We start from the raw sequence: 24,436 nt of genomic DNA, 5'->3' as shown, positions 1-24,436 counted from the left end.
AACTGTGTTCCAGAAGGAGCCTATCTCAGTAACACTGAACAAAATATTTTGAAATAGAAATAGTTGCTTTAAAAACAACTTTCTCTGAAATACAGTCAATGTATCAAATATATAATCAAGCTATGTGAAATGTGCCTCAAGGTGTGTTGACCAGTTCACATGGCAAGAGAAAACAGATACTTGTGTTGATTTGAGCATCTCAGGGATCAAATGCCAGGATAGGAGGGTTACGAGTACAAGGAATATTCAGAAGGGGGTGAGAGCAGGAGAAAGCAGAGAAAGCTCTAGACCACGAGGCTTGGCTTGACTGTGAGAGAGGGAAAGGCAAGAGGATTGTCAGAAAAGGTCAGTCAGCTCAATGGGCAGCTCCGGTGCAAAGATGGAATGGGAGGAAGGGTAGGGAGACAGCTGGTACAATATACAGCCACCCAGTAGGGTCTTTCCATTGGTAAACTGACATTGGATCTAACATGCCATTCCAGACTCCACAACTGGGTCAGATACCACAGGCTTAGTATTGCTTCCAGAGTTGGTTTTAATCTAGGATTAAAATATGTGCTGTTGGAAAGTATAGGATCACCCAAGTCTCCTTCAAATGATATTAATGCATATTTTACAGGTGGTCAAAACAGATTTTAATTTTTTATATTTTTGGAAAAACTATAAGGAAAAATTTTTAAAAATTTTATTTGATACATGCTATAGTTTCTGTTATTAAGGAAGGAATTTTGATCCTCTTTGAATTTTTCTCCAAGTTTTCGATGTATATTTGTAGTATAACCCAAATTGGCTCATCCCCTCTATTTTTCTCCGTCCTACCTTAGACCCCCTTCTTATGGTGATTTCAACAGGATTAAAAGTTCTATATTCATTCTTGTACAGGATGTACATCAACAATATTCACCTTCTTAACTGCCTTCTTTTACCCTTCCTCTCCCATTACTGACCTTTCCTTAGCATGACTTGTTTTTCATAATATTGCTTGAATTTATATTGGGCCTATGCACATGGAAATGTCACCATGAAATACCCTGCATAACTTTCTTAAACAAACAAAAATGTCTTATTTTTTTGAAAGAAAACAGAGAACAGAAAAAGTAAAACAGATCCTGTCTGGGTGGTTGACACCAGTGTGGGGAGGATATAAGGATGGGTTGTAGGAGGGTGAATATGGTGGAATATTATGCACTCATATATGAAAATGGAAAAATGAGGCCTGTTGAAACTATTCCAGGAATGGAGGGAGAGGGAAAAAGGAGAATGATGGATGAGGTGAATTCAACTACGATACATTGTAAGACCTTTTGTAAATGTCAAAATGTACTCCCAGTAAAACAATAATATCATGGAAATTTTAAAAAGGAAAAAAAATGAAGAAAATAAACAAACAATTTTACAGGGATTTATCATCATACATCTATTGTAATTTCATCATGAGTATTTTCTTGAGATCTGTACTATCTCATTTTTGCAAAATTGGTATGGAGTTATTTACAACAAAATAATAGAGTCACTTCTTCGTAATAGGAGTACACCACACTTGCATAGCATGTACCGGTTTAATCCTCCTGACAACCTTGTGTGGTGAGTTACACACCACGGTCACCCCTGTTTTATAGGTGAGCAGACTGAGGTTCAGAAAAGTGAAGTGAATTGCTCAAGCAGCAGAGACGAAAGGAGTCTCCAGCCTTCTCGATCCTGTCTTCAATGCTCTCACTACATCCAGTTCAATATAAAGTTTTGATAAGGAAAGAGAAGCAATGAATAGAAAAATGTTGACCAAACACAGTGAACTTCCTATCATCATATCAATTCATCATCGGTAATATGTAGTCAATGTGTAATATATCAATAGATACACAGTCAAATGAAATGCCCTTTGAAAAATTGCATATTTTTTTTGTATTGGTCATTTTGTAGATCATAAATGAAAGGTGAGTAGAAAGGGAAAAAAACATTTCTTTGGATTATTTAATTAAGCATTAGTTTCCACACTTAAAGCCACTGAGTTATATGTATACTTAGAAGCAGCTAAAATAGTAGCTTTTATGCTGATATGTTTTTCTACAATAAAATAAATTTTAAATAATCAAATGGGGTGGTGCTGTGTATGCCTGCAATCCCATCCCTCAGGAAGCTGAGGTAGGAGAACCACTAGTTCAAGGCCAGCCTCAGCTTATATGGAAAACCTGTCTCAAAAAAATCAGTTGTCTGATAACCCCTAATTATTGAGGGCATTATGCATATCTGGGTTTTATAGAGGGACACTGCTGTTCTTGAATCTAATACTTCACAATCTTTTATCTATAATAAAACACAGTGGTCCATACTGCCAATATAGCACAACTCTTACAGGTATAAATAATATTACTAGCTGAAATTCTATCACATTATTTTTGCCTTACACATCATAACACTTAAAATACATGAGTGAAGTTAATCTTGTAACTTGTACTATGTGATTCACGAGTTTTTATATCTTCTTAAACTATTATTAATGATATACTAATTGGTACACCAGTCACAAGTGTTTGGGATATCACTAGGGAATTAATTATAAATATTTCTACTTATTAAAGAAGTCTTTGAAAAATCATTATGCTAGTTCACCTTGTTCTAGTCTTCTTATATAATATGTACAGATAATTTGGGTCACACAAATAACAGAAGTTATTAAAGTTTATCCAACTTTACAACATTATAAAATCTTTTGGGTTGAATACTTTTTTAGAGAAAAGTTTTTCACATTGTTTTGATAATATTTCCTTGTTTTATCCTCTTGTCCATCCATCCTAACCTCTCGTGCATGCTTTCTTTCCACAGACAGTTTTGGGTGCCAGAAATATGACAGTATTTAGGGTACTTCCATCAGTTAATTTTCTCTTCTTGGTCTGGGAATTGGTTAACATTCAATTTTAGATATGATTTTGTTGAGGAAGTGGAATGGGAGAAAATCTGATGACATTTGCTTCCTACCAGGCCTTTCTAGGTATTGTATTTTGTTTATTCTGGTCATACTTTGACACTGTAGAAACTACAGAAAACTCAGGCCTGAGAAAGTCATGCAAGTGTCTAAGTCCATAGCTGGGAAGTGGTAGGAAAATCAAGATGATTTGTGTGCAAGTGTGTGTGTGAGAGGGAGTTGTGTGGGTGTGATTTTATGTAAATGTGTGTTAGAGTTGTATGTGTGACTTTGTATAAGTGTGTGGAATTGTGTGTGAGAGTTGTACATGTGTCTGACTTTGTAGGAGTGCAAGTGTATCACGTATGTGACTTTGTGTGTGTGTGTTTTGCATGTGAGAAAGTTGTGTGTGTGTGAGCATGTATGTGTGTTACTGAATGTGTGAGACTGTGTTTGTGACTACTTAAGTATAGGGAAATTTGTGTGTGTTGTGGCCAAACGTATCTGGCAAACATTAATTTTGTTGCCACTCTGCAATTAAAGTACTCTGACTTCCAAATTTATTCTGACATGATTTTCCATTACCATTACTGTTTTTCCATTCACTAATTCACTTATTTCAAATTGTTTTTTCCAGATACATCTGTTTACCTTCTTTCATTTTCTGTTTGCATTCTTTCCATAGGATTTTTTGCCTAGCCTCATTTCACTGTCCTCATACAACTAGCAAAATGTGTGGTTATATTTGCTCTCTCTGCTCTCTAACAATAATAAAAATAATAACAAATAGCTGTGCATTCCTACTCTGTCAGGTGTTTTGTAAGAACCAATCTAAATTTCTAAACCCTGGATGTCAGCATGATTACTGCTTTCATTCTACAGATGAACAAAGAGTCCCTGATGCAGCATTGCACACACACAATTATCACGATACAAATCACTTGTAGAATATTTGAATGCAATTCTATGTGTTTCTTAAGTGTCCTGTCACGATAACCATCATGATGAGACCATGGGTAGCAGGGTTTTTCTGTAAAGAACCAGTTAATTCTTCTTTCCTTGTTTTTTCCACAACATTTTTAAATGTAAAAACAAAACACACCCTCCAAAAAAAAATATCCTAAGCTGTCATTTGGAATATAACCAGGCCATAGAGCAAATATGGCCTAAGAGCTGCAGTGCGTTGACTATTATAGGCCCCTCCTAACCACTGCACTGTCCTCTCTAGAGTGAAATTGACTTTGCGGTCTATTGTATGGATTACTTTCCACCGCTTAAGTTCCCCTTACCTGTGCCATTTTAAAATGACATCTGATTCACCCGGTATCCCACAGGCAGCCCAACAAAACTATGCAGAGCAGATTCCTTGAAAGTTGTTAAAATATTTAAATTCTTTAATGTGTCTGTTACCTGCTTCCTGAAGGTGATTCTAAACACTGGTTCTTTCTCTGAAAAAGATAACTAATCCTATTAATGGCTTCACATTTTCAAATATCATCTTACCTGTTTTTTGTCAAGTGATAACTTTGAAAGGTCTTCATGACTTCTCCAAATTCCAAATTTCTTCTCTTCATTTCTCTTTTAAAGAGAGTGAAATGAGTACAGCCACAAAGCCAATCCCCTCACAGTCCATATTTTAAAAAGCCATCTGGTTCAATTACCCAACCAGTTTCAATGAGAGAAACAGATCCTTCTGGGTTCTTGGTTCTTTCCTGTGGCAAATGCTTGAGTATTTCCACTGCACACTGAATTCTCTCAGGTTGCAGTTCTAATCAGACCTGCAAACTGCATGCTTAATTACAGTAAGTTAAGGAAATTTTTTCCACTCAACCCTCTGAGTCTTATAGGTCTTGAGTCTGGTAGAATGCTATATATGCACAGTTTTTCAAAATTCCTACACAAAATAACTATAATATTAACTACATTTTTAAAGAGGAATTTAAATTTTTGAAAGCATTTTTATTGATTGATTGATTATTTTGAGACAAAGTCTCACCATGTAGCCGAGACTAGCCTCAAACTCGTGATCCTCCTGCCTCAGCCTTCTAAGTGCTGTAAAGACAGGCATGTACCACCGTGCTTGGCTTTCAAAGCACTTTTTAGGTGTTTATTTGATTTGATCGTTATGTTGTGGATAAGATTTTATTCCTGTGTTACAGTTGGGGAAATCCTACTTACTTGAAAACCACAAGCAGTAAGTGCCAAAGAGAGCTCAATTACAACATGTTTCTTTTCTGCTTGATAGAATCTTATCATTGCAAGGAAATTTCATGTTCATTTGGTTCAACTGCCCACCCAGTGTGGTCAGGAGGATCGTCTACGTTCCTAATGTCATTCATCAGATTCGTCGACTATCTCTAAGGCAGCTCACAGCTCTGTTGTCAAATCTTATCTGCACAAGTTTGTCCTTGCATTATACTAAGATTGAGCTCTTTGTAACTTTTGCTCATTGCCTCTCTTCCTATTTTTAAAAAGAAAAGAAGTATATATTCTTACTCCCTTCAGATTCCTTTTCAGAAGAAAGAGCCAACTCCTTCATTCCCCTCATAAGACACTGTCTCCATACCTGTCCACCTCCTGTCCTCTTCCTATGGATGCCCCTAGTACCTGAGTCCTCCTTGTTGTGGTGTTCTGCACCCAAAAGAAAGTCCCTCCTCTCACCCCATCCATACACAGCATTCCATGTGTGTTCGCAACACACCTGAACATACCGCAAGCATTCTACCATTCTACCTCCTTACCCTATGACTCTTTTATGATTTCTTGGGGTTGCAGTGCCTCATGGGATTATTGTTTCCAATTGCTATCCCCAGGTCTTTCTTTCTCAACCTACTTACTGCAGACACTGGCCTCCCTTATTGCATGTGAGCATTTGATGTCGGAACTTTTCAATGTAGAAGTCATTTAAGAGTCTTCTAGGTTCTCACCAGTCATAAATAACTGCTGATGCTTTATGTAGCTCTCTAAATTGACAGTGAAGTGAGGAACTTGTAGCCACAATAGCAAAAATTGGGCCCAAAATAAGTCCTTTCAGAACCCACTCCAGGTAATCCATTAGTTTAATTATATTTCATGGATCTTTCTTATATTCTTTTAAGTAGAAGATGTCCAGTGTGCCTGTGTGAGACAGGCACAAGCCAAAGGACTGTGCTGCAGTGAGTGACAGCATATAGGGATGGATGGACATGTCCCCATATCCTGGACTGCTTCTTTTTATGTGGCTCAGTGGTTACAGTAGTCACAGCATTTAAGAATATGATGATAAGCTGGGAGCCCGAGGCTCGCATCTGTAATCCTAGATACTCTGGAGGCAGAGATCAGGAGACTCACCAGCCCGGAAAATAGTTCTTGAGACCTCATCTTGAACGTACCCAAAACAAAAATGGGTTGATGGAGTGGTTCAAGTGGTAGAGTGCCTTCCTAGCAAGCGTGTGGCCCTGAGTTCAAACCCCAGTACTGCAAAGACAAAAAGAACGCAATGATAAATTCTGAAGCCAAATTACCTTGTTCATCTCTGCATCCTCTTGGAAACCTTTTTTATGACCCTGGAACAGCTCAGAAGTCCATCTTTTAAACTTCAGTAAAAGATAAAACAGGGACTTTGGACTTGGCACCAGGTTGAAGGGAACAGGAAGTGTTCGCCCCTCCTCAAAGTAGGAAAACCAAAGTTTGGCCCTTGCAAATTTCCACTCCACATCAGCATCGTCCTACGCAGATATACACGGCCATCAGCAAGGATGTGCAAAACAATTATCAGGCGCGTCTACAACACGTGGCTAGATGAAAAAGCACTGCCTGAAAATAGTCTCAGACCCCAAAGACTGCTCCTAGGTTACACAAAATGTTAGTGCTGTAGCCACACACTCTTTCCAAAGACTGTTTAAAATCTTATCAGGCTGACTGGACCACGGATCCCAGGTGTTCACAAGTGCAGTGAAATGTATTAAGGTATTTCCTACATTTAAAAAAGTACTCTCTCTCTTCCTCTGCTTTAGAACTCTCATTCATTCAAGATACAGACCAAGATTTCTACAGTAAAAATTTACACTATCATTCTCAAGTTGAGAAAGAGTCTACTTTGAACAGTACTCAAAAAGCGTTTGGAGAGTAGTATCATTTGTAAGCAACGATTTTTGAATAAAATAAGAATTCATGCTGATGCAGTATTTCTTAGCTTTTTGAGAAACAAAACAATAACAAATCAGATGTTTCTGCTCCTTATACCTTATTGCCCCACCACATCCAACAGTAAAGAGTTGAAGTTTTCTGGATTACTGGTCACACAAGTATATAAAATAGGAAAAGAACACAGGAGGAATAGTACGGACTGCTTAAGCTCGTTGCTTAGTTAGTCCCTGACATGCTAAGTGCAGACTGTAAGAATGTGCAGATATTGTACCTCAATTTCCTGGAAGGAACTGTTGATCATCGCAATCAACATGTTCAGAAGAACGATGACCATCGTAACGTTGTAGACTCCGTAGAGGACATAACCGATGTTCTCAATGAACTTGTGGTTGTAGTTGATGACCACTGATTTCACTTCAGAAAGTCCAAATATAGCCCAAAACAGTGTCTTAAAACTCTCCTCAACTCTAGGGAAAAATAATAAAAAAGAAGTATGAGTGTGTTGATACATAATAATAATACCATAGTACAATTGATTTGAGTTGGTATCTTTGCAAGTTACTAGGTATTCATAAGAAAATTCTTTACTTGTCTGAACCTCCATCTTCTTTATTATTAAATGATAAATAATAAAAATAACTTATCTTTATATTGTTGGATGTATGAGGTGATACCGTGCATATAAAGCATACAACTCAGTATCTGGCATGGAATAGATAATAAAGCCTATGACAACTTCAAAACTACAAACATTAACATTTAAATAATTAAAAGCTTCGGCAATTAAAATTAATTAATTAAATGTTTCACCTAAAAAAAATAACACAATATATTAGAGTCTTTTTAGGTTTCTGGCTCATCCATACTTCTACTCATAGCCAGTAAATAGAAAATAATAGTGTATCTCTTAAAGGGAAAGATAGCAGTCTAAACATAAATGATGTCACCCACGTCATTTGTCACAATAATTGACCGGAACTAAGTCCATCTGCCTAACCCAGATGGTTTCATTTCCCTGAAAGAACTGCACTGTGGAAGAACAGGGAAAACAATGATTATGCTCCACTCAATGCTTCTATTGCAACACTGAAGAGCTGACATCTGAGAGATCTGGTCCAAACATGTTTTATAAAACACACACGTGTCCAAGAGGAACATAAGTCAAAACCCTGTTCGTTGTTGATAAGTTGAATCTTTTCGATGATAAGATCTGTGAGATTGAATTAATAAGCAGCTGTTCCCATACCCAGGGCCTCACGAGTCCTTAGTGAGCAGGAAGGCACAGAATTTTCGGGCATTGGATGACAGCAAGTGAGAGGCTACACCCTGGCTTTTCTGTGTGCTACCAGCTATGGAACACTCAGTGAATCATTTAAATTTTGTGAATTTTGGTTTTCCTCTTTTTGCAAAATGTAGATAATAAAGTTATGCCTGAGAGGTCTTTATCTCAATCTCTGGCAGTAAATAATATCAGCTATTATTATTTAATATTAGATAGATCCCTCCATTTTAGAGTTCTTTCAACTCATCTTAAGATTCTCTCATTTTGCTGAAGAGTAATTAGAGGGGAAGTCTTTGTACCAAGGCAGAGACTCATATGGACACTGTTACAGGAATATTTGTTTAATCCACAGTCTGTCAACAAAACACTGGGGACACATACGTTGTGAAGGCTTCATTTTGCTTTGCTCCGATGTAGTAGGAGTAGAGGTTGAACATCCCAATCATGAAGGCCACGAACACCATGATGAATATGACCATGAACTTGAAGATGTCTTTTACTGTCCTCCCAAGTGATATCTGCAAAGGCCCAAAGCTTTCATTTGCTGGTAAAATATAAGCTATTCTGGAGAAACTTAACACTACAGCAATTGCATAAAGACCTTCAGATATAATTTGAGGATCCGAGGGGTCCCACTTTATCCTGGCTAGGAAAAAAATCAAAGACAAAAGTTATGGTAAGTTTTTTTAAGCCACTTATTTAGGTAACTTCTTTTTTGAGAAAAAATATAACTACATTAACAATTCAGTTCACAAATGGAAGTCTCTGATCTTAAATGGCTTCTTAAGTGACAGCAGTATTTGAATTTTTGAGAATTCTTGAATTTCTTGACAAGACCAACATTTCTGGCTTACTAGTAATTTTCCATACGAGTACAACATAATAAGAGCTGAGTATCTGCAAAAATTCTAATAGATTGATTGACTACCTATCTATAGAGATAGTTACATCTCAACTGAATGAACTTGTGCAAATGATTCTTTTTCTCTTAGCCTTATTTCCCCACCTTTAAAAAAGACAGACTACTGCTCCTATCCCTCTCACCTCTTATGGGAGCTCAGTAAGTTCCCATGTTCAGTGTTTTGAAAGATTCTGGTACTTAATCAACTGTTATGTTTGTTACTTAATCTTAAACTATGATTACAGTATAATATAATTTAGAACTTGTGTGATAGTTGAAGTTGTTTAAACATAAGAAGTAATTTTTATTGTTCACTCAAATAAGGCTCTTTTTACCACAAAATTTTATTGTAATTCATTTATGATCTTTTCTGGTATTATTGCATCTGGTCCTCAAAATCCCAATTAAGAATTGATTCTTTTTTTAAAAAATGTGAAGCAGTATGTAGGAAAGAGGAGAATATAGTTGTAATGTGAATTTGTTTATTTGCTAAAAAGTGAAATTAGGAAAAGATAGCAAAACCTAACCTAGTTAGTTCATTTTGAAGTGCTTTGTATAGAAGTATCACCTATAAAAAACACATGTTTACTTTAAAAATTCTCTATATTTTTAAATCCTTAGGGAAAATATCAAAATACAGACTAAAAAAGTGAAAAAAGAGGTCTTTATATGGCATAAACCCATACTGGTGCTAGTAAAGTTGTGTGTTGGCTGTTTTATTATCAGAGGGTTTGAAGTAAGTATTCAAAGGGATTCTTTTTCCCAAGCCAGCTTTCTCCGTGGAGGGGCTTTCCTTACACAAATGATGGAGCTCATTTCTACCCCACAGTCACTTTCTTCCTAGGGAGGTGGAAAGATTTACCCGAGTGCTGACTCAAGACGACTGACTGGGTACACTTCTAACGGTTAACATTACCCTCTGGTCCCCTCAGAGGCATCTAACGTGTTCAGGTACTTTCTGCCACTGTCCCCTCGACTCCCACCTCTTGTGGAAGGACCGTCCTGCTCATTGCTACTTGGAAATTAGAAGATAACTCTTCCTAATTCTGGGATTCCGTATTACTGACGCCATTGGCTAATAGACTCAAATCTCTGTCACCCACCCTGAATTTCATGAACGTCAGAGGTGACGATACGGAGCCCCTGTTAACTCTTTGTTGTCAACTGGTCCGAAGCCTAGCTGGAGACTCTGGTGCTATTTACTGAAGTCCTCTCAGAGACCTCAAAAATTCCTTTACTTTCAGACAGTTTATATGTCTTAAGTGGGAAAAGTGCTCAAATGTGAGCTTTTGAAAACTGTATATGCTTATAAAGTACAGGCTGTTTCAATATATGTTTATAATTCATAATAATTAAATCAATCCAACTGACAGATGCATCACCTCACACACTTTTATTATGTGGTGAGGATGGGTACTATCTGTATTTTGGGACAAAGGATGTACAAAGCACTCAGTGGTAGAGAGCTTGCCTGAGTTTGATCCCCAGCACTACCCTCCCCCAAAAAACCCTACTGTCTTAGCAATTTTCTAGTATGTAGCACACTATTCTTAACTGTAGTCACTGTGCTGTACCGTGGAACGCTAGCACTGACTGCTTCTGTGTAACTGAAACTTCACCAACATCCTCGTTCCCTCCAGCCACCATTGTTACTCTGTGCCTCTGAGTGATTTTCTTAGATTCCACATGAAGTCTTTCTATGCCTGGCTTATTTCACTTAATATAATGTCCTCCAGGGTCATCCGTATTGTCACAAATGACAGACTTTCCCTCTCATTGCAAATCTGAAGGAAAAAATAAATCTAAGGATTGGCATTTTCAGTGGAGCTTAGAAGTTAGGCAGCTGATCCAAGAGATAAAGAAAAGATGACTCTTGTGATTAAGTGGGGTTTTCAGGCGTAGATAAATCAAAGGAGAAACAAGTCAGCAAGCCTGACTCTTCAGATACAGATGCTCATTCTTCAAATGCAAATGTTGCAAACCAAACATTTTAATGATACTTGGGTAAATAACCAAACTACTACTGACTTCTCTTTTATAAGGGAATTCGGCCTTTTTATTAATTCACATAGACTGTGTAACGTAAACTCACCCAAATTGTAGTATTTCACATTGTCTCCCAATGTCACCTTTGTCAAGTCCTTCAAAGTGTCATTTGCATCAATGATGCTCTGAGCTTTGGAAGCATGCCAAAATGCCATGAATCTTGCAATGAACGATGCTGCGAAGATTGCTAACATACCAAAGTCCAGCATATTCCACAACTCAAACAAGTATTCCTTGGGACCTTGAGTCCAAATTTCTTTGCATTCAGCCCATATCATACCTGCATCAGAAAGGGGTTAAAATATCAATTCAATTTTATGCCAGTATTAGCTATCCCACAAACAAACTAAATTGGAAAGGTCTCAGCCTGACATTGAAAACCCTTCAAAATATGGGCCAACCTTCCTGTGCAGCCATAAAGCCCACCTCTCCACAAACTCCACAGTCCAGCAATATCACTGTGTGATTTGAAAGCAATCTAAGCTCATCAACAGTCTTAAAACAAATAGCATCCTGGGTGGCTATCATTCCTACACATGAAAAAGCAATGAAAGTCACCAAACCTTATTATAAGTCCATTATAAGTCACCAAATCTTCCCACACACTCAAAACAGATGTACTCACGAGATGTCTGTGGCATTTTATGAACTGTCTCAAGGTAGTGATTATGACAACCTGCAACCTCCAGCTCTAGGAGTTTTATTGACCATGGGCCTCAGCTACCAACTTCTGAAACCACTGCCACTTTTACCCAAAGGCCATGCCTCCCATGGGCTGCTCGGAGCCCCTTCTTAGGATGCATGGGACCCTGCTGATGGCTGCCTTTGGCTCAGTGCAGTTTTTAACATATTGTATATTCTTTCAAAAAATTAGTGTAATATTTAGGAACACTGGTTTTGAGATAAGACCACCGTGGATTCAGAACTTCTCCCTTTACTTGTTGTCTGTGAAGTCTCTGACATGCTATTTAACTTTCTAAAGTTCAGTTTGTAAAATGAGAATGAGAAATTCGTACCTCTTTCAAAAGATTGCTATGAGCCTTAAATAATCCACATAAAATGCCTAGAATGGGGCCTAGAACTTGGATAAAATTATGACACACATTTATTAAGCACTTACTACTGCAAAATTTCCATGATTAGCATATGCTTTCTTCTTAATGTAGAGAAGAGCACTGGATCAAAAAGAAGTTACTTTAAGATACTCAATTCTATGACATCCTGTCTCCTCTAAGAACCATCTAGGGACACAATCCAAACTCCAACAACAGATCAAAACCCATTTGCATCAAGAAGAGATTCATAACCTATCTTTCAAATTATTCTTCCCTTCTTACTCGCAGTAACCACTTGCCCCAAATTTTCACATTTGTCTTTAGTGTCTGTCACAGAGTCTGCCAGGTAAGTAGCTGTGGAGCCCCGTAAAGGTGAAGAAAATACCGTGTCTCTGCTGTTCGAGATCAGATCATGTGCTTTCTAAGTCAACATTCAGTGCAGCACTGAGGATGTATATTGTAAGTACTTTTGTAAACACCACAAGGTATCCCAGCATAATTTTAAAAAGGAAAAAAAAGACAAGACAACTTTATTACTCATTTTGAGTTATTTCAAGTAAAGAGGGGACTAGAATTGGATTCATATATACTCTAGTGAATCAAATTTGTAACTGAAGCTAAAGCATTCTGCACTTACTTAGGTACACACACACACACACACACACACACCACACACACACACACCACACACACACACACACACACACACACCACACACACCACACACACCACACACCACACACACCACACACCACACACACACACACACCACACACACACCACACACACACACCACACACACACCACACACACACCACACACACACACCACACACACCACACACACACACCACACACACCACACACCACACACACACCACACACACACCACACACACCACACACACACACCACACACACCACACACCACACACACACACCACACACACACACACCACACACCACACACCACACACACACCACACACACCACACACACACCACACACACACCACACACACCACACACACACACACACACACACACATCACACACACACCACACACACCACACACACCACACACACACACACCACACACACCACACACACACACCACACACACCACACACACACACACCACACACACCACACACCACACACACACCACACTATGAACAGGATTGGAAAAGCTAAACACAGCTTTCTGCTTGTGGTCCCTGGGTTTCTGTTGCCTCAGCAGGAGATGAGGATGGCTCAGAGTGACAAGCTCAGGACTAAAGGGACACGGGAATTCATATAACTAGTCATTTCCAAAGCTTCCCCTTCTTCCCTCCACTGCTCCACCTTTGTTTTCTCTCTCTTTAAGAAGCAGAATTTTTGGTACAAATGAAATCTTGCTGAAGCTTACAAATTAACAGAAATACCCTGAACTATTCGCCTGAAGGAAGAATGTCTGTGTTATTTCTCCTGAGCCCCCTAGAGCTGCTAGGACAATGTGACATCCTCCATCTAGTCCATCTTCTTCCTCAGTCAGGGGGCTTCCCTGTGGGGAGCAAGCCTCAGCTCAAATGCGTCTAGAGATGAAGGACTTGCTACTTCTGAAAGCTGCTGTTCCATTTAGCAAATTGTCAGGACTACCCCTTCAAAATGGATCCATTGGTTCTGGCTGTGCCTTCCAGAGCAGTGGGGAATGAGTCAGCTCCCTCTGCCTTTACATTTCTTTAAAATAAACCAACCCACTTCTGTGCTCATTAAACCTGTTCTTCTCCAGCAGAGGAAGGTTTACCAAAACTAATGAAGTTTAAGTTTCAAGATGCCTTGCTTGCCCACGCTCCTTCTAGACCTGGTTGGTCTTATTTTTCTCTAAATAGGACCATGAAATGAATGAGCTTCAGGTTCTCTGTACCCCTCACCCTCCAGGACGCTCAGGTGCTACTTCTTCTGGTTGCCCTGATAGGAAGTACTCTCTCTGTTTGCCGTTCTGTGGCTGTGGATGCAATCTTCCCCCACTGTTGAAGACTCCAGCCAGGATTGCATTGGCTTTCTCAGCAGCCCACACTGGCTGTGAAGTTGCAAGTGCTACGAGGATGTCTGCACCTGAAGTGGCATCAGGTGTTTTCCATCCACCCTGTGTCCCTGCTACAGCCACTGTCACTCACCTGAGCCCACCATTCTGTCCTGTCACGATCCCCTGAAGTATCAGTCTACCCTTCAGCTTTTCAACTTCTCATCAACTGAAAATTACATACATTTGCTATCTGTGACAAATAATGTGACACCTTTCCCTTAAGTCCACATGACATACCCAGCTTCTGACTTAAGTAGGCTACTTCTACTGAAAGTTCTACAACTTTATTTCAAAAATAAAGGTTAAAAAAAACACAAATGCCAGCATCAGAAACTGAACCAGGAGTCTAACATACGCTGTAAATGCATAGCTATTTGGCTTGAGTTGTTCATGATTTTCTCTTTAAATAAACATTGTAAGGTAATCTCTAAAGGTCAGCAGTATACTTCCAAGAAAAATACTTTTGTTCATAAATATTAAGGGGTAATTTAATATTCTTGGCCTAGGTTTCTAAGTGAAAAAGAAAAAAATAAAAATTTTACAATAAAAATTATGTTACTATGAGGAAAGTGAGCTATGATAAAAAATGAAATGAGTATTCATTATCTGTAATTTCCTTACATGAAATTTAATTTTTTCAAAGTTTCACCTTGCACCAAGTGACATAACTTGTTAAATATGTCTTTAAGAGGAAATACTATTCCTATATACGAGAAACATAAACTCTTAGTAAAAAGTTTCACAATAATTATAATTATCTGAAATTTATTGAATTATTTCCTATGTGCTACACATGGTGTTATGTATTTTACATATACTAATACATTACAAAAATAAGCTACAGCACATAAACTCTTAGTCTAATAAGATAAGGCAACCCCAAAATGGTATTTTTATGTCAGATATTAGAGGTGAAATATAATTTGTTCTAGTTTGTCAATTAAACTAGAACAGAAATAGTGAAAAATCAAAGTTCTCTTATTTACCCAAGCTTTCTCATAAATTGGTGATACAACTCACATTTTAAGCCAATACCCATGTTTTTCCTTAAAACATATCTAGGAAATGAAGTACTGGGGTTTGAACTCAGGACTTGGTGCTTGCTAGGCAGACACCCTACACTTGAGCCACACCTCCAGCCCAATTCAAAAGCTTTGAATAACCCAGTTTCTGTGGAATTGTCTCACATACATTTGAAATGACCATATGGTAGTGTTTCCTAATATTTTAATTGATCATTCCACTGGGCTCCAATGTGAAAAAGTTAAGAAGAAATGCCAACCCTAGAAGTGACATAAAATTGATCGTAGATACTTCTCTGGGTGACTAAGATTGGAGGGTGGATTGAGGGACCCTCTTCTCTTTACACCTCACGTGGTTCAACCCAAGGTCCTTTCATACACAGTCAAGGCCTAGAAATTGAGGATTGCTAAAACTTTATTTATAGCCCAATATCTTGCAGCTACTGTTGTTATAACTTAGTGGACATTGCCACCTAGAGAGTCCAGGACATTTCAAAGCCAAGTACAAATTTAATCATCAGCTTTTCATTCTCCCAGTCCTGAGCATGGCCTTCCTTCTATATTGTCCCTCTGAGCAGATTACAGTCACAGAGCCCACCTCTCTCCCTTTCGATGTGCTGTTGTCACCAAGCTGTTTATAGTTTATCTTTCAAGCAGCTCTCAAGTCTTTTCCACATGCCCTGTGCTCCAGCCCCTCTCGTCTTCCACATAAGAATCATCACTTCAGTTGGTTCTCAGCCTTTGCGTTTGCCCCTATTTTAAGCCACCCTTTACCTCAAAACTACTGTGACCTTTCTGATATGTGATCTGATCACATCGCCAACTGCTGAAAGTCAACCTCCAGCCATTTCACCACCCACAGCCACAAACACCCTGGCTCCAGCTCTGACTAATTCATAATCTCAAATGTGCCAAATGCAGCTCCACATCAGACTTCCTTATCTCTGCATCTAATGTTTCCATGCCCAAAACACCCAGTCCAGTTAACATTTCCTTACTGCCAAAGTCCCAGGGTGAAGATCCTGTCCAGGGAGGTCTTCCCCACCTCACTCAGATTTCGAAGGCCAATCTGTGTGTGTTCACAGCACCTTAACAGCTGCCTAATTATAGCATTTGCCATATTGAGTTTCATTATTGACTTACCTCTTGACCTTCTCCCCAGACTTAACTTTCTTGAACAGAACGACTATATCTCATTCATCTTTATATCCTTACTATCTAACAAAGCGATTCAATTTGCTTATTCATAAATATCCAATTGAAACATCTTCTCACTTGTATTGTATTTAACGGCAAGCTGCAGGCATAACTAGATTCCAGATTCATCTCTCTGACTTGCCACCGGAGAGATCTAAAGTGTGATATTTAATCTTCACAGAAGCCTATAAAATTGATGCTATGCCACGTACAGATCAGAAAACTCAGGTGCAGAGAGCTTGCATGACTTGATGGATGCAAAGTGCTCTAAACAATTCCCAGCACATCATAAATGTTCAAAAAACGTGAGCGGCCATTAGTTTCAGTTTCTATGAACTCACAGCTCTCCCAAAATATGAGTGGCAGGTTTTTGGTCACTGGTGGGGTTTGATTAATACTATCCTGTTGGTTTTCTCCCTGAGTTTTTTTTTTTTTTTTTTTGCAAATGCAAAAATCCCATAGCATATGAGGAGACTGTGACCCCCATGGGGATCATGCTTTAAGAACACAGGAATGTTCTTAAATGTTTGTGCCATGCTGCAAACACTTATATAACGGAAGTGTGAAAGAATCAGTCATTCAGCACAACTGCTAAGGCTGCAAAAAGAAATGATAGAAAATCAGTCCTTACCTATTACCCAGGATATAATGAGCATTTCCATCCATGAAAAGCAGGATGTTTTCATCCTGAACAGCTGTCTTGCATTATCTGTGCTGGTTTCATTCGGAAGGAGTTTGGTGCCTTCAAATCTGTCAGCTGCATTCATAACTAGCAGTCCCAGGAAAATGGTGAAGGAGGCTGCGTGTGCTACAAACTTCATGAATGGTCCACGCATTATCTTCCCTATCTGCCATGACACATGTCAAAAGAGAATCTTAACTTTCTTCTGTACACTTTGAAAACCACACACGCAAGCAAGAATAAACATCTGGCTGGGTGCCAGAGGTTCATGCCTGCAATCCTAGCTACTTGGGAAACTGAGACTAGGGGGATCATGATTTGATGATAGCCTGGACAAAAAGTTAGTGAGACCCCATGTCAGTCAATAGCTGGGCATGGTGACACACAACTTTCGTCCCAAGCTATGCAGGAGACTGAGATTGGGAGGATCACAGTTCCAGACCAATGGTAGAGGGCTGAGACCAAAGAAAAAAGCATGGTGGCACACACCTACTATACCAGCAATGGTGGGAAGCATAGGAGGATCGTGGTGCAGGCCAGCTCAGTCAAAATGTGAGACCCTGACTCAAAAATAACCAGAGCAAAAGGGCTGAGGCATGGTTCAAGTGGTAGAGAACCTGCATAGCAGGTGCAAAACTCTGAGTTTAAAATTCCTGTACTGCAAGAAAAGGAGAGAAACACCTGCATGTTTCAATGTTATTCTAAAATAATTACATATATTTATATAACCACTGATAGAATTTTTTCTGCTGTTACAAAATTGCAGTCACATTCTTCACCTACATGTGCTGAGGTTCTTGACTAATAATTGAATAAGCTAACTTTTCCATTGAGGGCAGTTACTTTCTTGAGATAGCCTATTTCATTGGTAAAAACACAGAGCATAGCATCAGCATTGCTCATAGACAGCTAACTGTTTTAATGGGCCTATGGTACTGAGCAAGCAGCAATGGAACTGTCGAGCTGAGTGGGCTTTGTGAGGCACAGGTCCTTGGTTGTTGTCCTCACACATATTTCATTGGAAGCATGCAAATCCCGCTTCAGCTGATGCTGCTGTTTGGTGATGTTGCAGATGGATTAAGTCATGAGGACCAAAAAAAAGAACTCCAGTGAGGACACAGCAGAAAGACAGTCCCCATAGCAGTCAGGAACAGTGTCCTGAAAAGACACTGTATTTAAGTTTAACATATTAGGCTCAGGTTCCAGTTTCAGTCTCTCATTAGCTGAGTGATGATTTCATAAATTATATGAAAATCAGATTCTTAATGTACAATATTGGATGTTAAGAGAGATTATGTCTCTTAGCAGACAGAGGGAGGGTCTAGATTGCGTCTCAGGCCACTGAGGCTGAAGAGGATGGAAGTACACTAAATCTATATGTATGAAGACAGTGTAATGAAACCCACCAAACACTGCTCGAAAAGTGAGGGAGAACTGGGGAATGGAAATATAATGGGGGGGGTGAACTTGTTCAAGGTACACTGTACACATGTATGGAATTATCACATACCTTGTATTATTAATATATGCTAACTTCAAAAACAAAATAAGATAAAAAGTAAAGTAGGTTGTGTTTTAGGGATTGGGGAAGCCTCTGAAATGGTGAACATAACTCAGTATGTGTGTGTAGTGTGTTTTTCTTGTTAGACAAGAGCCCATAATAATAAACATCAAGGTGTCGTTAATTGTTTTCTCTGTGGTGTACCACATATACAAATTTAATTCTATAATGTTTTATATGTGATTCATTTTGATCACATATTAAAGGAAATAAAAACTTATTGTCAGATTCAATATTTTCCTTATGGAAAAAAGCAATTATAAATCTGAAGCCAGTGTTTAAAATTCTCAGTCTAGTTGATTGTTTTGGGGCAACTAGGATTGGGAGCAAGGACTGTTAGTGGTGAAATCCATGGAAAGGTTATTTTTCACCTGCCTTGCTCCAGCAAGAATAAGAAGCAGCCCCTTCAATGACACCAAATCACAAGCAAGTATAAATTAAAATGCAACCAAACAAATAAGAAGGAAAAACAGAAAGAATAAAAATGAGGTCGGGGCATAAAACAGGTTGAAAATTTGCTACCCATACTAGGATGTGCCACATGTCTGCTGAGTGTGAGCCTAGCCTAGCTGTCCTGCATACAGTGAAAGTCAACGTTCAGCTATCCTGGGCAGAGTGTCAGATCTGTGCTGCACCCTGACCTGACTGTCCCCTTCTCCACAGGTCTAGTGGCCCTTGGGTAATGCTATTCCTTTATGTGACTCTGAAGGGAGAGAAGAACCAAATCAGGCATTGTTGCTTCTTATTAAAAATTTTAATTATAGTTATTTTTCTAAAAGGAAGTGAAACAGCAAAGTCAAACAAAAAACTGGTTGTCAGGAAGATAACGTGAATTGCTGTATCCTTTATTTCTCATTATGGGTAATTATTACAAATAATTGAAAGCTAAGCTATATTATTACTATTTTTTGAGACAGGGTCTCACTATGTAGCCCAAACTGGCCTTGAACTCAGATCCTCCTACCTTTGTCTCCAGAGTGCTAGGGTTACAGGTCTGGCCACCATATCCAGCTGTATTTCTCTTTAAAGTGTGGGAGATTTTTGGTACCTCTTAGTGGACTTCAGGAATTACAGCGAGCTGTCCATTTTAGTAAATTTTAGCATGCATATATACTGGGATATAAAGCTATTTCTCAGAAATAACTATAAATGGGGAGAGTTTGTTGAATAAGTTGAAAAACTGGTGTGCCTGGAAAGCACTGAAATGTCTGCCTTTAAATATCATGTGTACTCTTTTTAGATATTCATTGGTAACCAAATACCAAGCTTCCTAACACCACATAGAAATGAACAAGGTCAGGGCCAATTTAAGGGGAAATTATTTGAAATCATATTATGCCCTATTTTTGCCATCATGAGCACTCAGCAACTGATGTTTATAATAGTAGAAAAATGAGAATAAGAAAGAACAAAACATTTCTAAAAGGGGAAGAGAAAAACGTTGAGGACAGAAAACCAACTTAAACAGAAACAGGGTCTCTATGAAGATCCATGTCCTAACAGTTTGATCTGGACTAATTTTCATGGATATGTTGGAAAATCTAGAATGTTTTAAATAAAAACGTCAATTATGCTGGAGCTATCCCTCCCAAAAAAACCAATTCTATGACCTGTTATTATATACGTTGCTAATAGGAAAATTTGTAAGATAGATTTTATCATCATACTTCAAAGATAAACAATAGTTGGTAAAACAAATTTTAGTTATGAAAAAAAAATGGACATTTCTACCTAATTTGATTATTTGCCTTAATGTTTACAAATGAGGTTGAAAGCCAAAAGCCAAAAAGAAACATGGCCAGAGAATAAGAAATAGTGAAGGAAATCCAGTTTATTACGATTCAATCAAAATAAAAGATATGTGTAAGGAGCCATAAATAGCCTGCATTGAAGCGCCAGACCGTTTAGAAGACACTGGGCTTTGAATTCAGTGGCCATGGGAAAAGAAAACTATTCAGCTTAGAAAAGAGACTATAATTCACTAGATCACAGAGTGATAGCAGGGACAACACAGAAACTCCCTCCCCCTTTTAATTCATCTTAAATTTCTGAAGACTGGAAATGTGAGTAGAAGTAGAATAGACTCCACATATACATGCAGCTTATGTCCAAATGAGGGCCATTTAGGAAAATTTTGGCAAAGTAAAAATCTTCATTCTTATGAAAAGGAGGAAAAATACAACTTTCTAGCAGAAAATCTCACTGTTACCATTTTAAGCTTCTCATTTACATTTTATTTAGATGAGATCAATTTGGGGTCTTATATATATATATCAAGGGGAAAATCTATGGTGAAAGGTCTTCCTCTCATGAGAAAACACCCAGTTCCCAGCAGGACCTGTCATCTGTAGATAATTATGAAATTCCCACTGTGTACGGGACTTTGCAGAGGGTTTCTAGCATAGTCATTTTGAGAGGTCCCCACGTGGCTGAAACACCCACTCTCTGAGTAATAAGAAGACAGTATGTCAGCAAAGGTGGCATATGTGTTTGCACCTACACGTTACAAATGTCTGGAAATGAGTCACGCCTATGTCTAGGAATGGCAAGTGATCAACCGAGATTTTTACACAGAGTATAAAAATCACAGAGGGGTGATCCAGAAGTCATTGAGCTTTCAATTATTTCAGTCTGCCACTCGGATTTGAAACTGAAACAGATCTAGAAAGGTGACTTCAAAACAGGAGGAACAAGCTTGTGAGTGATGCAGGCTGCCGCTCGGATTTGAAACTGAAACAGATCTAGAAAGGTGACTTCAAAACAGGAGGAACAAGCTTGTGAGTGATGCAGGCCACAAATTTACTTGGCCTATTACCGCTCCTCAAACTTGCTCTGTCAAATGGACCAACACAAGGCTAGGTCCACTTGAACTTCTATCAAAGCCTCAGCAAACAGACCTGTCTTTGCTGTTGGGTTCCCTAATATGACTATCCTTCACTGAAACAGAGTTACGTTAGCATTTACACAATTGCCTTTTATTTAAGATTTGTCTAGTCATATTAGCTATAATAAACACAAAACATCTCTCTCATCTCAAATACTGCTAGAGAAGGAACAAAGAAATTTATGATCATCTTTTAGGGTGTCATCTGAAATACCAGTGCAATAAAATCATAGTCAAGATGAAGGAAATACATTAATATCATAATTAATGTTTTCTTTCACACATTAATAGTGATAATATTACAGGTGAATTTTCTTTCTTTTTTGTCTATGTTTCTCAAAGCAAAAATGTATTATTTTGTAATATTAAAAACAATAATGATTATTTAAACTCAACTATACTTTTGTGAAATTTTCATTTTGGAAATAGAATTTTTCCTGTCTAGAAGACAACAGGAATGCAGTCTTCACAGACGTACCTTGCTGCACGGAGCACACCAGTAAATGAGAGCCAGGAAGGGCAGACCAATGGCCACTGCGAGGACCACAAGAAACTTGACTGCCATCGTCTGCTGCCGTAAACCAGAAAGATTCTCGTACCAGATGGATAGAAGCTGCTGCTGGCAGTTGGGATGAGCGACAAACTAGCAGGGAAGTGACAAAACACTTAACAGCAGGATTAAAGAAACAAACACTCAGCAAAGAATACCATCATACATTCTAAGACTTAGTTCTCTGTTTTCCCGTGGAAAAAAGGTGGCTAGAATTAAAGAACAAACATCTACCGACCAGACACGCAGCAAGAATGCGAGAGGTTCTAATACATACTGTGTGAATTTGAATATCCCAACTTTTTAGACTTTTCCTTTATGATTAATGGACTTTCTTTCAAAACATAAAAAAATGGAATTTAATATCATATAAAGATTCATCAATATTTTACTCAAGGTCTCTTATTATTTTTATAATTTTCTTTTTACCCAGAAAGAGCAAGGAAAATACTGCTCTTAGATATCAAAACACTTTAAAAAAAATACCACCTTTCCTGAACTGACAGTGTCACACTTCCTTTACACTAAGTTCTGTATTTGGTTATGTTTCTTGACTAATTATTCTGGGCTTCTGACGGCACCTTTTATTTTTATGCACAATACTCCTTCACTTGGGAAAATTTAACAATTTTTGAGAATATTTTTATTTTCATATTTTTTTGCAAATGTTTTTATTTTATTTATTGTTTACATAAGACAATGGGTAAAGTTATTCAATATACAAAGAGTAATAACCTAAAGTAAAAATTGGCAAAAAATATTAAAATGGGCAGGTTATATAAAAGAACTACAAATAAGCCTTAGGGATAGCTAACTTTGAAGAACATTAAAACAAGATCCATTGTTTATCTACTTAGAATGGTACATTTGGGACCAGACTGTGGGTGGAAGCAAGTTTTCTCCTACATGGTTGACATTTGTGAACTGGTGCATCTTTTTGAAGGGAAACTGAGCAAATGTTCTGAAGTTTAAAAATAAAATTCCACATCTAGGAATTTTGTCTATAAATCAAACTCATGCAACATAAGTTATTTTAAAATGCGTGCTATATAAAAATTGACAAAATACTATAATATCTGAAGTAAAAAATATAATAAACATCCTTAAATAGTAAAGTGATTAGATGACTAGAAAGATACAAGGTAGCCTTTTAAAGATACTGCAGATGTTTATTGACTGATAGCTGAAGATGTCCAAGATAGAAATTTTTTGCTAGAAACATAACAAGGGTTAATTTCTTCTGTAAAGAACTGAACTGTTTCCTGGTGGCATGTCTATACTTTTTGAATACCACAGCAGGGACTGCTTTTGTTTTAAAACCTAGTTTTAAGAACTTTTTTTTAAAAGATCTTATGTAATTTAAGAAGTAGTCAAGTTTAAGACAGAAACTAAAAAGTAATCTACTAAGCTAAGGAAATTCAAATCACTAAAGAATTAAAAGCCTTGCCTCCAAATTGGAAAAAGCACCAAATGAAAGAACAGAGTCAAGTCGGAAAAGTCCTATGATGTCCCTATCATGTAACAAATGCCTGTAACTGGGAGGCACGAAGTCACTGTTATGTCATTACGTAAGTCAAGGAAAGTGACAGTCACCTGGATATCAATGCTGGGCAAAGAAGTCTAGATTTCAAATTCTGACATGCAGTGTAGGTTAAGTGCCTCATGGATTCCTGTGAGTCCTTAGAGCACCTGACAAGAAGGACTGCTAGTTAGAAAACCCCAGCTCCAGCTAGCCATGCTGCATCCTGAGTCAGCACTGATGGGGACTGAGATAATGAGAATGGGTTCATGCCTGACCTTACTTTTTTTACTTCATATTTAATGGCAAGTTTTAAACGGCTGAGATTGGGGCGACCGTGGTCACCGGGGTGGCACGTTTCAACATCCCCGTTCAGAATGGCCTCCACTTCCTCGGTATTTCTGCAGAGATCAAGAAGTCCAACAACGAAATCCTTACATTGCATCGACAATTTTCTGTAGTCATTCTAGGAAAGACAAAGCAAAATAAAAATGGTGCATTATTAGTATACTTTATTATGCTAGCCCAGGATTTTTTCAGTCTTGAGGGTGTTGCACATTCAAAAGAAAAATTCTATTTTTTAATTTTTTTTAATTAATTTTTTTATTGTTGTGCTGGGTGGGGGTATTTTGTGGCATTTA

At 38.1% G+C, this 24,436-nt stretch overlaps 1 protein-coding gene across 1 annotated transcript in view; it reads right to left on the bottom strand.

The window, feature by feature from the left end:
* Trpc6 (transient receptor potential cation channel subfamily C member 6) overlaps positions 1-24,436 on the bottom strand; it is a 118,492-nt gene that overhangs the window by 9,865 nt on the left and 84,191 nt on the right. The window contains exons 3-10 of the mRNA XM_020161675.2: positions 24,079-24,261; positions 22,205-22,369; positions 17,231-17,447; positions 11,306-11,539; positions 8,694-8,958; positions 7,302-7,497; positions 6,406-6,609; positions 4,406-4,480 (exon numbers count right to left, since the gene is read on the bottom strand). Coding sequence (XP_020017264.1) covers positions 4,406-4,480; positions 6,406-6,609; positions 7,302-7,497; positions 8,694-8,958; positions 11,306-11,539; positions 17,231-17,447; positions 22,205-22,369; positions 24,079-24,261 — 1,539 coding nt within the window. The remainder of the gene's footprint in view (positions 1-4,405; positions 4,481-6,405; positions 6,610-7,301; positions 7,498-8,693; positions 8,959-11,305; positions 11,540-17,230; positions 17,448-22,204; positions 22,370-24,078; positions 24,262-24,436) is intronic.

Source organism: Castor canadensis, chromosome 2 (genome assembly GCF_047511655.1).
Source record: "Castor canadensis chromosome 2, mCasCan1.hap1v2, whole genome shotgun sequence".
Lineage (NCBI taxonomy): Eukaryota > Metazoa > Chordata > Mammalia > Rodentia > Castoridae > Castor > Castor canadensis.
The sequence above is the reverse complement of the archived record's forward strand: the minus strand, read 5'-3'. Positions and strand labels throughout refer to the sequence as shown.